The 18,657-nt window shown below is 36.7% G+C and overlaps 1 protein-coding gene across 2 annotated transcripts in view; it reads right to left on the minus strand.

Annotated features, from left to right (window-relative positions):
• The window catches only part of CDYL2 (chromodomain Y like 2), a 59,294-nt gene that overhangs the window by 11,093 nt on the left and 29,544 nt on the right, over positions 1–18,657 (minus strand). For both annotated transcript variants that reach the window (XM_075039968.1, XM_075039969.1), the window contains 2 exons: positions 14,421–15,015; positions 6,146–6,363 (listed from right to left, as the gene is read on the minus strand). In XM_075039968.1, the coding sequence (XP_074896069.1) occupies positions 6,146–6,363; positions 14,421–15,015 (813 nt within the window). The remainder of the gene's footprint in view (positions 1–6,145; positions 6,364–14,420; positions 15,016–18,657) is intronic.

Genomic DNA, 18,657 nt, shown 5'->3' on the forward strand with positions numbered 1-18,657 from the left:
AATTCTTTAGATCTCTGAAATGTCTTATTTAAGAAATGTCCCTAAACACAGAACAGAAGTTTTGTTTATACCATTCTAGGTAGCCTTTTATTAGAAATTCTGTGGCTTCTGAGACCAAGCTTGAACTTGTATATTCAAACCATGCAGTGCAATGCTACCTGCCTGCTTTCCACACGTGTTTGCATAAAAATGATTTTTACTGACTGCTGAGAGTGGGACATGAGAAAGCAGGTGGTGAACCTTTAGATACTTCACTTTTACAAGTGCACTTCAGAACGCCTGTAATACCGAGTATGTGACAGTGGGTGGAAGTGAAGTAATTAAAAGCAGCAGAATTTGGAAGTGTATTTGAAATTCTTGTGCAGGTACAAAAATGTCATCAGCGATTTTACAAGTACTGCTTATTCTCAGAGTCTCGGAGGCTGTCTCAGCCCTCAGTTGGTAACAACATAGCAAAACTCGCATATTTTGTAAAGGGGAAACAGAGGAAAAAAACACCTTAAAACCTCTGTTCAAAGTTAAAAAATAAATTTTAGAAGGTGGTAGATGTTAGAATAAAAAAAGATACATATTTTGACTTTCCTAGTTCCATGTGAATGCAAGATTGTCCTCTTAGTTTATTTTAAATGTTCTCAAAATTTGCTTTTTCTTAGGGAGAATGTATAAATAATATCAGAGAATACCAGTCGAACATTTTTATGTACAATGAGTATTGCTTTAAATATGATGCCATGATAGGATACTCCATTCAACAAGTTTACCATTCCCCTTCCTCCAGTGATAATTGCATATGTACTATCTCTGATATTACCACTGCTATCCTTCAAACACATCATTACCATTACAAACCTGTCTCTTTTTTATCTTATCCCTCATCGATTTGGATGGCTAAAGGCATCTAAAAGTATACCAAACTTTTGAGCAGACGTGATACTACTTGTAGGAAAAATCAATATTCTGCTATCACTGTTTTTTCAATGTTTTGGAGAGGGTGATATTAAAGGTCTGTTATTAGGAACTGATTTCTCAGATACAGTGGAAAATGGGAAGGTTTTGACAGTATTTTGGGTAGTATTTTTGAGCAGGAGTGAAAAATCTAGTTCCACTGCTCCACTAGTTTCTAGCAAAAGAAAACAGTATCAGAAAGCAGGAAATCATAATGTGTTGGTGTTTTCAGTCTCAAAAAAGTTTGTTTTTTTTTTTAAATCTGCAAGTTTGTCATTAACTTTATCATCAAAAGGTGCTGGGAGGCTCACTGGAATACACCAATGCCAGCAAAGTCAATTCTCACTCCCTTGTTCTATGCCATGATTCCTTTGCTGGTGCAGTGCAAAATTCACCTGGTCACCTTGTCATTCATTGTTATGACTTATGTTATCCTAGTTATAGCCAACCTGCTGTTCACTGTTGCTTCCGAATGCCTTGGCATCATAGCTTTCCTCATTGATTGTCTGGGTATGGGCATTTCTCTACAGATGTTTATATGATTATAGGAAAGCTACTAACAATAAAATAAAGATAAAAGAGACGGTGCGCTTGTAGGGTTGCAGAACTGTGTATCAAACTGCAGTACTGTAAAGTAAATATAATTTTAGTTCAGAACTGCTGTCTGTTTTTAAGCACAAATTTCCATTAATTTGGTAGTTAATTCAGTTTGCAATTATAGAGATACTATGTGTATTTTGTTACATTTCTTTATCAGATTCCATATTCTTTTTCTCTCTTCCATAGTTCTTAAACCTTCCCTCATTTTGGTATAACTATGGCATTTGTCCAATTAAATTTTACTTTCTCTAGTGGACCAGATCTAATATTACTATTTGCAGGGCTGCATAGCAGTATTCTCCAGTTCCATATTTTTTTTAATTAGCTTTTTTATGGTCTTTTAGTTAATTTTCAGTTGTGGGGACAGTATTTCTATTCGAATGCATTTGACTAAAATTTCTGACGAAGTATTTACAAAACGGTATGGGCCAGTTATTTAGCTTATGATAATCTACCAAATTACAAATTTAGACCAGGCCTAATGCTTCACTTCCTGTTTTACTGAAACCCAAATATATAATAAAATTATCACTTTCTCAAAAGTTGCCAATTTTTTTAATGCTGCCGAGAAAATAAGCTGGTTAGTTCTTTAACAGGACACCTTATATTGCAAAATAAACATAAAATGTTTAAAAACTTCATTAAACTACTAAGAGCTTATTTTAATGCCTTTCACTGGATGTCGGAAATTTTAAAAGACATTTGGTGCCCTTTGCTTTCTATATTGCTTACATTCTGGGGAAATCAGAGAGCTGGGAATTTAGCACCGTAATTATACAAAGTATCTCAAACAGAAGTCTCTTGTTCATATAAATAGTAATACTAGTTTAAAAGGTTAACTTCTCTGAATCTCTAAGGATTTGCTGTTGGTATTCTTAAAGGTAAATATTCTGTAAATATTACAGTAGACCAAAATTTTAAAGCAATTCAGTTCTTAGAACCTCTTCCACAATCGTACCTTTTTACATAAATACACTTTTTGTTATTTACTGACTCTGTGCAAACAGATTCCGAGTCCTTTCTGTTTGATAAATAAAGGACTTAGGAACCTGTAAGGCTGGCTTCAGTCAGAAATACTGGCCAAAAAGCCAATTTGTCTTTGTATGACAGCAAAAATACTGATAACAGTAAACTTGTACCTGCCTTTTAAAATTTTTTTAAGTTGGGAAAAGCAAGGAAAGGAAGACAAACCAGTGCTCCAAAATGCACCTGGGAGAACTTCAAACCCTGTAATTCTCATGGCTAGAAATTTGAAACCCAGTTCTTTTGGATGAGAAGTGTACTTGAGGTAGTTTTATCAGTCTTCGATGGAGATATTAGCTGTTCAGGGTATGTTTTGCTTTTAATTCAGGGAAGTATTAATTCCTAGCTCTGTTAATAGTGTAAAGTAAAAGCAGTGGATGGATCCATTTAATCTTAAATTTGAAACAGAATTTGGATCCTTAAAATGTGCTGAGTTACAACAGCAATGTCATCATTGGAGAAAGAACTTCAGAAGCAGCAAAAGACCCATGAGAGAAAATGCCCTAATGGAGTTTATAAAGATGAAATATTTTACATATCTATTTTAAAAATAAATTTTAAAAGTAGCAAGCCTAAGCCACTGAAACAAAAACAAGCTGTGCTGTTTCATGACACTGGCTTGGAAGTTTTATAAGGTCTTGTAAAGCATAAGAAAGAATTTCTATAGTGCCCTGAACATTTTGTAGAAAAAACTCAATTACTAGAGTGGCACTGAGCCAACTTCAATTAGTGCAAATGCTGCTGGAAGGAGCATTGGCACATTTCATGCTAAAATCACCTGCACAAACCCACAGGTGGTTACCAAAAACATAGCATGAAGATTCAGGTAGACTGGTCTCAGCAGCTTTTCTTTTTTTTTTTTTTTTTTTTTTTTTTTTTGTATAAATAAGTTCTTCGTTATTTTAATTAAATTGGCATAAATAGCAGAGGCCAATGGTTGAACCAAACTATTAAATTTCATCTGAAGATTAAGATAAGGCATAAAGGGAAGCAGGGCTGTTTAGGGGTGAGAGTCATTTTGTATAAGCTTAATTTTATAATGATTGTGGGCAGTGCACACCTTTTCTTTTTTTCCTAACATAGATGGCCGAGAATAACCAGACCACTATTTTAACCACACCAAGTAGACCTGCTCTGAGTAAATTAATAATTTACTATTTAGCAAACATAATTTACTGAACGTCTAATCAAGCTTGAAGTTAGCGTTTCTTTTGACAAAACGAAACACACTTTCTTGTCAGGCATTGGAACAGGCTGCCTAGGGAAGTGGTGGAGTCACCGTCCCTGGAGGTGTTCAAAAAACACGTAGATGTGGCACTTCAGGACATGGTTTAGTGGGCATGGTGGTGTTGGGTTGACAGTTGGACTCGATGATCTTAAAGGTCTTTTTCAACCTAAACAATTCTGTGATTCATTTTGCAGGAATTTTGTGTTTGTACTTTCTATTCACTGGTGATAAAAGGCATCAAAACTGAAAATGTGTAAACATCCCTAAAATACTCTTATCAGTCTGTCTTACCTATGGCTATGGGTGACAAACTGCAGGGACAAGGCATTCAACATATTCCTCCTTTCAGTTCCTTGGATTTTTGCTGTACTTGCCAGCAAGGATGTGGAATTGCCAATATTGGAGGTCCTGGATTTTGTGGTGTGAATGATCATGGGCTGCAGCCTGGACTGAGGCCAAAGAAGTCGTTTCGTGTTTGCCAGCAAGCAGCCTTCAGAGGGCAAGAGCTTTCAATTGCTCTCAGCCTGGATGAGTTTTAAACAGACAATCTCAATGTGGAGAACTCATTACCTTGATTAATTCCTGACCATCCAGATCCTGGTCAGTAATGTAGTTTTCTAAAATGTATTTCCTGGTTTTTGAGTGAGCTTCAATAAAGGATCTAGAAATAGTCTATGCCAGTGATGCAAGAAGAGGACTATTATATGCTTATCATTTATTCTTCCACAGAGGTGGATTCCCGGCATATTGAAAATTTTCAAAGAATGAAACGGATTGCTTTGGCAGACCTGAAGAGCCTGAATTAATTCACTGGTTAGAGCATTTGAACACTGCTGATGTGGAACAGCACAGCCAGCAACGTAAAGGTATGTCTGTTCAGCCTGAACGTAGTTAAGTCAGTCCTTAATTTCATACTTTTTCAGGCCCTTGAGCTCTTTGTTTAAATTACCTGCAGTGTCAATTAGTGGTAATTAATACATGGATGGAATGATGGATTTGATGCAATCTAATGTGTTTTAAGGAATTTGTATTAAAAGTAGGTGTTTGATGTTCTGTGTTAATTACCAAGATAGTCCTTTTAAATATTATATAAACACTAGGAGTGAGAAATGTATGTACCATCAGTTTTAACTATTTAGTATCATTCTGTGTATTGATGTCCATGTGTAGGTGTGCATTTGGGAAGGGGAGTCAAATTTAGGGCCCACCATACCTGCCAGTGGTTTTATCTGAAGCTCATTATAAGTAATTAATTTCAAAGTTAATCAGTTTCTTATTGAATAAAATAACTCCTCAAAGCTATCATCTACTTTTCCCTCAGATGCTGCTCAAACTGATATTTCATATACTCTTATCTTGAAGTTATTGTGTAAGACAGAGCTGCGCTGGCATGTCTGGAGGGCAGAAAAGGTAGAGATCTGCCACACTGCGAGTGGCTCATGGAGGAACTCTGCCTGCAGAACGCTCACAGGCAAAACTGGTGCCGGGAGGCAGCTCCTGTTGGTTCCTCTCTCATCTATGGTAAGCCCTTTCCATCAGGCCATTACTGCCTATGTGGAACAGGGCTCAAGCATGTTCTCTGCTCTCTGGGACACGCAGCCTGATGCAGGGATTTACTGACGCCCCTTTTGTTCTGACATGGGAAAGGTATACCAGGGCATCACCGCCCACTCTGCTGGGATCACAGGGAATGGAAGGAAAAACTTCTCAGCCCTTCCAGTGACCCATATATGTACTGGAGTAGTACAAGCTACAAGTCCAAGTCTGACCTTAAGTGTATAATGTTTGGAACAAGGGAATTAATTAATATCATTTATATGTTGTACGAATTTGTGCAATTCAGCTGAGAATAGAGCCCCTAATTGGTTGAGATTTCATAAATAAGGACTCATAAAGTGATTCAGAGAAAAAGCAATTAGGGATCAAGATATACTTTTAGAATTACTGTCTCAGGATATAGCCTGAAATTCTCTGTATGCAACAACTGGAGCACTATTTAAATTAATAAAATGAAAGAGACCAGATTTCTCCTAAGGATAGTAAATACCAGTAACTTCAATGTGTGAAAAACTGCTTCACACAACTCCATGCTGGAAGTACTGATTCTCCCATTCCTTTCTTTAATTGTAATTTTTGGTTTCAGACATGTAAATTAAAAATTAATTTCCATTGCATTCTTTTTGATAGGAATCCCAAGCATGAAAAAGTTAGATATATCTGAACTCCATATTTCTTTTCTAAGATAATTAATTAGGACAAAAATACATAAAATCCAGTTCAAGTGCAGTGTTTCCAAGATAACCCACATATTAGGATGGCTTGCTTTGGTTTTTATGGCTACACGCTTACCTCTGGGGTCAGTGCATTGTTATCTGACGTCTGACTGGACAGCAGAATATGTGTAAAACCATCTTCTTTCCGGACTACAATGTCCCTGAACCGACAGTTACTTTCATTTTGACGCACGCTGTATCTTAGTCTCTTATCGAAGACATAATCTTTCTCCCCATCTAGTTTCCTTTTCACAGTGCTGTGTAGATTCAAGCTTCCATTGGCCAGAGAAGAACCTTTCAGATGGAAAGAATCAAAGCATAGTTACATTTATACCTTCAAAGAAATGGAGTGATACTTTGTATTAACTTAAACATAGCTCAGTATTTACAATAGCCTCTATGTGATAGATTTGATAAATCAAAAATATGCCTGGCTAGTCAAATATGGCCTCAATCCATTCTTATTATTCTATATTCCAACATGCAGTATGTTTTGTTCTCTGATCAGACAACCTCTAGATCCAATGAACTGTAGCATGTAGGACTGGTACTGTTAATGGGATGCAGTTCTGCTTTGAAGACGAAAGCAATTGTATCATAGTCTTTCATATGAATTTGGGGTGATCCCTGAATTCATAGGAAGATTCTAATTCAGCTTTGGAGAAACTTGACATTACAAGTTTAGTCCAAATCCCATCTTTCAAAGTTACATTTTCTTCCTTTTATGGTGACCAAAAGGTCATTACCAGTTTCAACTAACAATCCCAATACACACTTGTTGCACCTCTCTGTGTGACAGTAAGTTAAGGGAGTTCCTACTAAGCTGACACAACTGGCATTCTCTTCCACGTATCCTTGTGGTTAGCATTAGAAATAGCACTTAGCCATCCTCTTTGCCCTGATCCCAAGCTTCTCCTCATTACATTTTGCAGTAACAATAATTACTGACTTTTTACTAAGAGGTATGATATTAATACTGGACTTTGTACATAATAAATACTAATGCTGATGCCATTTTAGAGGGTATCCAGCAGTAGGAAAAAAAAGGGGACAATGACAAGAAAGATATAGTTCCTCCTTAAAAACAAATGAGAGTAATAGTATGTCAATTTTAAAAGACAGTTTATTCTCACTTACTCTGTGTATGAACTGTAAACTATTACTTTGCTTATGTTTACAGTTCCTCTGTAATAGGCAATATATTATGATTGGTAACAATGCTGAGCTGGAATGTTGAAAATATCTTTACAAGATTTTAATGCAATACTCCTTTTCTAATTACAGATGTTTTACACTATTACCATTAAAAGTAAAGCAGAGACAGGTTGTTGAGGAACAGAGATTAAAGTCACTCTGTTCATTGAAATAGTTTCCAAATCTGTTTTTTGTTTAAATAGACATGAGCCCATAATGTGCCATATATAAGAAAGGCCAAGAAAAAGCTGAATGAAAACACCTTTGTTTGTTCCGTTCTTTACTGCTGCCAAAGCTGACCTGTTCCAGCTTCTGGTATCAAATAGCCAGGAATTTTTAAAAGGCAGATGACATGAATATTAGAACATAGATTTAAATTTTCTACTTTAAATGACCACTATCCAATTAAAAATGCTCTGTTGGAATGGAATTGAATGGTGAATTCATCACAGATTACTCTCTAAATCAAAATCACTTACCCTCATTTTGTATTAGCTACGTTTCAACTTGATGTTTATATAGGTAACTGAACTGTCTGATACCTCTCAGTTGGCAATGGCCTGTGGAATTGTTCACAGTGTGTGAAATGCCTGTATATACAGTGGAGTTACGATATGTGATGTTAAAATATATAGAGTGCTTAATAGTATTTAACTGGTGCATCATTTGGCCTCATCATGTAACGTGTGCATGTGTGTACACATATATCTACACACAAAAATGCATGTTTGTTAAAAAGTCTGCTATTTCAGTCAATCACAAAACTCTTTTTCATTGTTAAATTAAGAGATACCATCTAAAACATCGCTTATATTATATTGAATAGAGGATTTAACTGGTGCAATGCAAACATTGACAAATTATGTTAGATCGTTGATTTGAAAAAAAATCATTTGAAACCAGCAGAATTTGAAATTTGTTTTCTTGTCAAAAATTATCTCAAATGTAGAAATCACCATGTGCTTGAATTTTAAAAATTATGAATAATTTTTTATGGCATGTTTCTTCTTTTTCATGAGGTTTTGCTACTGCATATATTTTGACATGTATTCTTACAAACAAAAATCAGCTTGTGAAATTACTAATGGAAATCTATATCATTGGGAATAATATGCTGAAACTACTTAATTACTTGACTGAGGCAGACTTTTAAATATTGCATTTTTATCTATTCAATACTTACTATGTTGCCTGACCCAGTAATAAGCTACTAAGATGTGAAGAGTTAAATCTCCCCCAAAAGGGTAAAGAACTTATAAAATCAGAGGCACAAATGAACATTGAATGGAAGATGTGTCAGATTAACAGTACTGATTATCTACCTAGTATTGAAGATTATGCCACATCTATTTTAAATACAGGTGGTATGAGAATAGTAGAAGATTAATTCACACAGATAATCCAGCTCAACAAAAAGCCTCAGTAATAATTTTATTCTAATTTTTTGTTGTATTCTTCCTTGAGTAATGCATTCAGTTCGTAAATTAAATATACGATGTAAGAAACTACAGATCTTATCACAGTATTTTAACTATCTGCACGCCAGCTGACAGAAATTTAACCAGAGAGAAAGACCTAAATTAAATATGAGAGAAACATAGATGGAAAAGTGTCATTTCCAAGATGGATGATTAACAGAACAACATATATTAAGTAAATTGTTGTTTCAGTGTATACAGTGCAACCCTTTAATCTTGTTTAACCTGATAAACTAGAGAAAATGATCAGCAAAATCTAAAGACAACACTCATGTAAAACCAGGCCAATTTAGCATGTCTGTTGCATGGATGTGATGGAGCTACTGAAGGTTTGCTCTGGAGCCACTAAAGCATCCAGATTGTCTCTGCATGAGGATTAATAGTTAGCACCTGCTTAACGCACACAAGGGTAACAGTACCTTAATATGTCAAGATGAAAAATGACTGTGACATAGGAAAAAAGAGACATTCTCAAAGCAATCTATACTGCATGTGAAACAAATTAAGGATGTCACAAATTAACTAAGGAAGCTTTAGGTACCTGTAAGTGTGGTTTACTGGCTTAGTAGTGAGTATTTGATGCTCAGTCTAAGTACAAAAAGAAAAGAGAACAGGAGAAAATATTCCTTCCTTTAGTGGGAGTTTAATCTAATCATTACATTGTTTTTAATCAGCAGTAGAACTTGTGGAATACCTAAAAACACACTGGTATCTAGAAGAAGTTTCAATATTTTTTAAGGGAATTTAAGATATTCCCAGACCACTGGTGCATCTAGTAATCCTTCTCCAAGAACAGCAGTAAAGAATGCTATTTAAGGAGAAAATGCAAGCTTGGCCACTTTCTGCAGTCCTTTGCCCTAACATCATCCCTAAGCGCTGTATAGGAATATGGGAGGATTCATCCTTCCTGTTTCCTTCAGTATTTGCTCGTGGACCTTTTCATGGATTTCTCTAATCCACTTTTGAGCCTGTTGATGCTGTCTGTCTCCACAGCTTCCTGTGGTATAACTTTGAGAAGTTGTGTAGCCACTACACAGAGAAGAATTTTCTTTCATCTGTGCTTTTATCTGATGTTCTACCAGTTTCAGTGAGTGGTCCCTAGTTCTGCTATTGAGAGATTTAGTGAACAACAGTTCTGCATTCCTCAGTCTTCCCAATAGCCTTTCTCTGTCTCCTTTCTGTCTTTCTTGTGGGTAATGGTTAATACTGTACATACTTAAAAGCAGTGTTCTGTTGATAATTTACTAATAATTTCAGACTTCTCCAGCTAAGGGAGCATCTGTAAGATATCTAAAAGCAATGGGTTTTTATCCAAACTGAGAAAGCAAGCATATTTGGTTGTCTTTTACTGCCAGTATTGCTCCAGAATAAATAAAACAGAACAAGCTAAAAAACCAAGAGGAAGCAGTGACTAAGTTCATAGACAGTATTTAAATTAAGGGCACCATGAGACTACAAAGATTTTCTTAATGGAGAAAAACAGTGGTTAGTGATACATGACAAGCAAAAATTCTTCAGCAGATGGTACAGAAATAAAGTGATGTAGAAAAAGCAAAGAGAAAATTAAAAGAGGATGTTTTTTGATGCTGTCAAGAAACTTGACAAAACAATCACTCTCAATTACAACATCTGGAGAGAAACAGAAATGTGATAACAAAAGACAACAAATATCATCAGAAAGAATGGTATTATTAGCTCCTGGGAGCATCAGTGGATGTTTTCCTGCAGAGTTTTTCAACATTTTCCCATTTGCAGATCCTTAAATAACTGTCAGCAAAGATGACTCTACTCTCCTTGTGATGGGATGTGTAGAAGGTAGAAGAGAGGTTTTGGTAAGAAAGATCTGTCCCAACTTCAGCAAGGTTCCAGGCTTCCACTGGGCTGCATATATGATTTTGTTCATACATCTGTAGGTATACAGTCATCTTTCTGGGGTAAATAACTTACTGGTGAGAATTTTATCTATAGGTTGAGCAGGAAACACTTGTACCCAAGTGGATGTATAGACAAAACAAAACAGACTGGTGGAAGTCCATTCAAGGAGTCATCAAAAACTAGTGTTCAAATAGCTATTATTTGTTTCAACAGAACTGGCACACCACAAACAAAATAGATTTTTTTTTGATTAGTTATAGTTTATAAATTACTAATTATATTGCTTGGATCAATACACTAGTAGTTAAACGTTATAATATGAAAGAATTTTCAAGTTGATGTGTTTTGGAGGCCTTCAACCATAGGCCAACACTGGTAGCAGAGCTGGGCCTACAGCTGGGTTTTCAAATTGGGGGGATTTTTGAGTTTTCCAAATTTAGGCTTCATCTCAAGACCAACTTAAAATTTCTAATATACCTTTTCTGTGCACTTACACTTAGCTGTGAAATGAGCCTGACATTCATTTGGGCTCCATATAGGCAATCTCAAAGCTGACACAAATGTCTCCTTCATCAGATTCTGCATGGGGCTGCCTGGGAGCCACAGCTTCTGGGAGCCAAACCCAGGTCCTCCAGGCTCCCTCTTTGTTCTACATATAGTGTCTGGGAGCCCCGTGAGCACTGATGGGGCATGCTGGGCTTTCGACTTGCAGACTCTGTGGCAGACTGCCTGAAACCTCTGGCATAGCTGGCTCCCTCAAAGCTGAACGTGGGAGTCCTGCCAAGCAGACTGCCACATTACTCCTGGTCTCAAGGGACAAAGCCTTGGGACCTTGGCTCAGATTTGGAGAAAGTTTTGAAACCCAAGATGTTTGGAACAGAACTTCTGTTATTCAACAAATTGGCATTTTTCTCTGAAACTTTCTTCATTTGTAATTTGTAAAATTTCAGACCAATTTTAGTGTGACATCTATCCTGATTAAAATGAGTTTGTGATACTGACAGGACACATAGCAGAATCAAACTGGCATCTTCTGTGCTACTTCCCTCTGAGTGTGAATACCGTGGGGAATTCAGTAAATTGTTGGACTTGTTGAAGAGTAATGCAAGTTTCTTCGATTTGACATTTCAAATGATGCAAAATCCTGTATCAGGAAATCTGACTTCTCTCAAGCTTGTAGGGCAATATTAGGAAAAAAGCTAGTATTTTTACTTTGACCCTTCTCCACCAGATTCTGTCTGCTCTTACTTTGGTAGTCTCATCTCCTCTTTGTAATTTTCTCCACTATGCATGTGCTGGGTATCACAAAGGAAGACTGGAGGTATTTCTGACCTTGGGAGTGCTGCTGAGTATAGGTTTCTCATATGAGAACCAGGTAGAGATTCAAAGATCTCTTCCTTTTGCCTACAGGGAGGTCAGAATGCAAGGGAGAAAGGAGAGCAAACTACAGAACGGAAGTGATGGATCTGGAGAATGCAAAAACCATCATAAAGAAATGTTTTAAAGGAGCTGCATACATCAGCTGTGAGGCCAGGAGCCCTCTGTACATGGCAGAACACCTGGCTGCTTAGGGAAAGCAGCTTTCTACTGAAATAGAGCTCTCTTACAGGGATTATTCAAACAGGGGTTGGTAGATGCCATTCATTAGCTCTTGTGGGGACAAATGAAAGGCTCATTTGACCTTACAGTTTTTTATGGCCCTTTAGTTCTTCACTAAAAAAAAAAATAAATTCTAAAATATGGGAATTAATGCATTTTAAAGATGCATTTCAAAGATGCACTTTGTATCAGAACTTCCCCAATGAATAACATAAAACAAATGATTAAAAAAACTTCATCACACAGTAAGAAAGCAAAGAAAAATAACTTTATACACATATGTAATTAGATATGCAAATATTTTTAAAGAAGCAGGTAACTTTTAAAGCAGTCTTATATGAGCTCAAACTCATCAAAATACAAAAGCCTGCACTCTCAATTTTAAGTGTTGTTGACATCATCTGGGCTATTTATGCATTTAAAACTGACCATACATTTTGCTGGTTTGGGAGTCTTTAACAAGATATTTGATGCCTGGATTGAAAGATCCCAGTAGTTATAGGATGTAACCAGTAAGACTAGGCAAGGTCAGTTCTACTTCCCAAATCAAGTAGCATTTGCTAGATTGCCAGTAGGGTGGAAAATGGAAGGTGGGATGATATAATTTATGTTGACTTTTGAAGAGTTTTTGGCAGGGCAATTCACAAGAAGCTGTTAAGGAAATGAGTGCTATTATGGGCTATAGAAAGTGGCTAACAAAAATAAATAATTGGGACACATGGTTACTTTTCATCATGTCAAATGATTAGTAGTTGGCTGCCCTAAGGACCTGCAGAAGGATTAGTTTATTTAATGTATGTACTAATGAACTGGGAAGAGAAGTATGAGAGGAAAATTTGAAGAGAGTACAAAATAAGTAGAGTAAAAACCACGAAAGATTCTGAAGAGCTACACTGAGTCATAATAAAAAGGTGAATTGGCAACAGTAAAGCAGATTAAATGCATAATGAAAAAATTCATACCTATAGCTGTGTTCTAAATTAACTGTAACCAGCAAGGAAAAAAAACCTAAGAGCAACTGTGTATCACTGAATGAAAACCTTTATGCCCTGTGTAACAGCAGAAAAAATAATTCTCAAAAGGTTGTATTGCCACTGTATCAGTAAGCAGTAGGAAATAATTTGGAAGAGCTCCTGCTGTTTTTAAAAGATATTAAAAAAAACCCACACACCAAAGGCACAAGAGGATACTGAAAACTACCAGGAATCTGGAAAGACTTCCATGTGGTAGGAAGGCTAAAAAGGCTGGGGCTGCCTGCTGATTGACGGGATGTCTTCTGCTTTATCCCCTCATATAAGGACAAGAGCTTATTCAATGAAAGTAAAGGTCAAAAAACCCCAAACAAAACCCCAAACCCAAACCCGTGATGAAATAAAATGTGCATCTCATTGTTAATTCCTGGAAATTACTGCCACAAAGCCCCATTGAGGCTTTAAATTTGGTAGGATTAAAAAAAAAAAAAATTGGACACATATAGATAATGAGAAGCTACTTAGTTGCATTAAGCTGAATAGCTGAATATAGAGAACATAAAGCTTTATTCTTTTGAGAACTAAGCCAGTCAGTAACTATGAGGATTAGAAAGAAATTTCTCCTGTTTCTTCTCATTCACTTCAAGGCTGTTTGTACCTTCCTGTAGAGGATGTCTTGTGACTTCTGATGTATCCAGTCACTGTCAGAGACAAGGACCTGGCAGTTCTGAGTACTGAATATGATGAGCGTTAATACTGAGGAACTCGAATGTTATTCAGCCATACTTACCACGATACTTTAGCAAGAGTGGTATTAATTCCGTTTCTAAAAGAATCCTGATCTTTCTAGACCATTGGATCTGAGCACACATAACTGAGAAGTGATTTGTTACTTGGTGATACACAAAACCAAAGTTGCAGTATTATACATACCTCAGTTGTCATTCCTACTTTGTGCCTTGTCATCATTTCCCCACAAGGACTTTATACTGCAAAGGCATGTAGCAAAGCCCACACTGCTTCATGTCACTCCGTGGGAAACGGAAGGAGAGAAGCCAACTGATAAAAAAATGGTATAATTTATGGGGAAAGATCGTGAAACTTGTTTATGTGCTTCTCACCATATCACTTGTGTAGCATGACAATGCTTTTTCCATGACTGGACTCTCTAGTTGCAGTTGCTGCAATTAACACCCCCCCACCCACAAAGACTGTAGTTGTTTAAATCACATACCAATTCCATTCACAACAGGTGAATCATTACCAACTTCCAACACGCTGGGCAAATTTTGTTCTCCTTCATGATCATTTAAATCCATGTTTTGCTGTTGTGAGCCATTCCCAAAATGTCTAGAATCTTTTTCATGACTGCCATCTCCATTCTGCAGACCATTATGTGGCTTTTTCAGTGGCATGATCTGTAAACCGCTGGGAGTAGTTCGGTAAGTCACAGTTTTAGCAGCCCTGTCATTAGTAGATGCTGGCTTTGCTGCGTATCCTCTTTTCTGTTTTTGAAGAGATGGATTAATTCTCTTCCTTTTGTGTGTTGACCCTTTAGACTTCCCAGATTCAGAAGGTCTATGTGATATTTTCTCAACAGATGACCCTCGGCTTTCCCGTAAAAATTTTGGAGCACTGGCCTGTTTCCCATGTCTTGATCGCTTTTCTCTAGTAACATGTAGTCCATTGAACTCATCAATAAATTCCTCACAATGTAATAGGTGATGTTCAGGTTCCCAGGTGTCTTCATTGCTTCCGTAGCCTTTCCACCTGATAAGATATTCCCATTTGCCCTTCTTGTTCTTCCTTTTGTCTACAATCCTCTCTACCTAAAAGAAAAAAAAAAAAATCACATTAGAAAGAAAAATAGTTTGGTCATGAAAATGATATTCTTCGTTTACAGCTAGGAAGGCCTCCCTGACACTGTAAAGGCGCCTTAGTATTCATGAGATTCTCCTAAAATATAGTGCCTAAAATATGAACTGACTCTGACATGGAAAGCCAACCCAGGCTAGCCAAAATGTAGCAACCTATTTTACAGGTTTAAATTTACCTTTCTTTCATAGGATGCAGTCCAACACTATATTCCCATTGGATCCTATAATGACCATGCTGACTGCTGATGAGAACCTACTTGGTGTGTGTATAAACTGCTTGACATAACATTTAGGAATTGGTGTTCAACAAAGAATTCCCATGAGCAGACCCGGCAATACAGGAGGAGAATGCAGTAGCCCCAGCGGTATTTTGACAGCAAGGCCATTTCCCCTTCTGAAAACATTAAGAAGAGACATAACACCTGATCAAATCTGATCTGGGAACCTGCAATAGCTACAATGTGAAGAAACAAGAGAGAACCTGAAGATCATTAACGAAAGCATGACTTCTTTGAAAATCTGGTTGTAAAATGAGACTATTACTGTTACATTCCTCACCTACCTCTTGTTTGAAAGAGCTAAATAAAGCATCTTTTGCTATATTGTCAGTTACTGATCACTCTCCTGAATCCACACATGCATTATGTCCCTATAAACATCCCCATACTTCTTCATGTCTTGAAACTATCTTGAACAGAGAACTGAGTGTAACAAATTACAATATTTTACACCAAAGATCGTATTTGCAGTAGTGTATATTGACTTTGCTACTTCCAACTTACAAAAATTTGTATTTTTAATGAATGCAATATTTGAGTAAATACACAAAATTTGTGAGTGCACCAATTAAAAAAAAAAGGCAAATGAAAGGCATAAAGGCAGGATTCTTACGTAGAAGTAATGAATTTCATGAACCTATGCTAGGGAATGTGAGCTTAAGGAACATTTCTGCAGCAAAGGATGAAGGACTATATTGGGACTGCAAGCTGCATGTGAATTAACAGTATCATGCTGTTGTGGAAAATGGACTGTAGAACTGAAGAAATCTTTGTGCTATCTCAGCACTGGCAAGATCTCAACTAGAGGGAGAGCGCATATGAAAACCCAAGCACAATCAGTGGACAGCAAGTCATGGGTTTAAAGTGCATCAAGTGAAATTTAGATCAAGTCATTAGGAAGAATGTTGTAACGGTAGTAAGAATTAAGCATTAGAATAGGTAACGTGGGGAAGGTATGGCAGGTTTTTAGATCAGTTTTTGTTAGACAAACATCTGCCATAGAAAAGTCATTGCTGGAAAATTGTGTTATGATGAGAAAACCTTTTGAAGTTTCTCCCAAGTTTGATTTTCCAATTCTTTAATTTTAATTTTTTTTTAAAATGTGGCTTATGAGGGATAAAGATGCCACTAATGAAAAAAAAAATCATTATCATTAACCAAAAGCACTATTGTTAATTTAGAAAAATAAATAAGTGGATAGCTAATGTAATAGCTTTCATTGCTCTTCAAAGAAAAATCATCTCATGTGAAGAACAACAGTGGAATCTGTATGGAGATTTTAACCTTGAAGAAGGGCAATCACAGCAGTGTAAGTAATTGTTCTTTTTAGGTCCCCTGTTAGAGCAAACCAATGGATTAATTCTGTCTGTTCACTGGCTGGAACTGTACATTCATAGAAACCTTGGTGGGTTCCCCAAAGGAGTCTAAATGTAATTAGCAACTAAACATTATATTTCGATCGCAATTCATTTACATGGGAACTGTGCTAAGATATCTGTGTCTGAGTCATAGTGGACAGCTTTCCTCCATCTCCAGGGCACTCAACTGCAGCACCCCAAACAGCTTGTTCCTGTGCTCCGTCTTATCAAATACCTGCATAGAACCACTGCAGAAGCAAAGCATGGCATCCTCTTTACTCTGAATTTAGCACAGTCCCCTTCAGGATTGCTCAGTGGGGCAAAACAATTAACTGAAGCTCAGTCTAGGCAAGTTTGAGATAATTTAGCTGAAAAGAGGGAAAAGTCCTTACATGAAAAATGAAGCGGCATTTTTTTTTCATCCTCATTTGGGATGTGTGGCTTTCAATTGTCAAACTAATAAGACTTATTATGATCTTGTTGCCTTTATAGAGAGCTGCTGTCCAAATTATCTCTGGCTTTAAAATACTTATCCTCCTATTTGGGACTAGCCAGAAAGACCGAACATTGAACTGTGGAACTCTGTAGTGGCCTGTGGGTTGTCTGTGGATTTGTTACTTTAATTACTGCAGCTCACTATACCAAGGAGTGAAACATATATATATATATATGTATGTCCTGGGGAAAAAGTTAAATTGCTGCTAAACTCAGTAGACCACAGCTATCATTACTGCAGAGAATTTGGTTTATGCTATTCTGTCTGTACTAGCTAAACAATACATGCATTCCTCTCCCTTTTTAATTCAGGAGTTTGGACTTGGAGCACAAACTCGGTGTCAGGTTGATGCTACCTCAGAGTAACTTGTCTTTCTTTTGAGGGATTACACTGGTTGCATTCCCCCACTTGCTTACTGAAGGAAGAACCTCAGAAAGGATGGACAAATACCTTGCCATTTTCAGAATCACAAGCAAAAACCATCTCTTCAACCTCACCTTTTTTCACTCATGCACATATCTTTAAATTTAACTATACCGATTTCTCATTTTCACATTGTTGCTCTACTACAAGGAGGAAAAGTGAAGGGAGGAGGTTTTCTGGAGAGCATTTTTTAATATGGAAAACACTCAAGTATTTTGGTGATGAGGCATTATGCATTTCAATTAAGAGGATAAAAGGAGAAAACATGAGTGGTCTTTGTTCCTGGGAAACAAAATGCTGGCAATGGAGAATGTGATTAACCAGTTCAACATATCATGAAGGGACAATAAAAGTATTTATGAAATTGGGTCAAATTTAATAAATGGTTTCAGAAAAAACATTCAGAAAGCAAATATATTTGGGAAAGACTAAGCATTTCATTACAGCATTTTCAGAACAAAATTATCAATGTTTCACTTCAAATTTAACTAACAAAAATAAAATAAGGAGGGACTAAATAAACTGAAGACAAAATATTTTGTTTCTGGTCAACCCTCTTTTGAGTTTGTTTTGCTAGGGAGAAAATGAAAAAAATGTGGGTTGATCCAAAAGTAGTTGTTTTCCTCGAGTTTTTTGGTTCAAGCCATCATACTCACTGGCTTGACTAATGCATAAAAAGTCTGAGTAGATATTTGCCGCATCCTCATTACCGCCTTATTGTTCATTACTGAAAGCATTTGAGGGTAGCATCGAGCATACTTGACCTCTCAACATGGTCCCTTTTCTTTCTCAGGACTTCAAGTTCTTCACTGATATTTATCCCCTTTAGAGTGCCAGTGTGTTCCTTCACTGCATACAGTGAAGTGCTTTAGTGTAGGCATAAATATCAGGTTTTTACCCACACCTGGTACTGTCTGTCCCATTTTCCTTCTATTCACAGTCCACAGTAATAACAAACATCACTACTTTGTTTTTTTAATGATGTATATTTGTTTTAACAGGTAGTATATAAAGTAATAATCTTTCTGCATTTACTTAA

This window comes from Buteo buteo, chromosome 11 (genome assembly GCF_964188355.1).
Source record: "Buteo buteo chromosome 11, bButBut1.hap1.1, whole genome shotgun sequence".
NCBI lineage: Eukaryota > Metazoa > Chordata > Aves > Accipitriformes > Accipitridae > Buteo > Buteo buteo.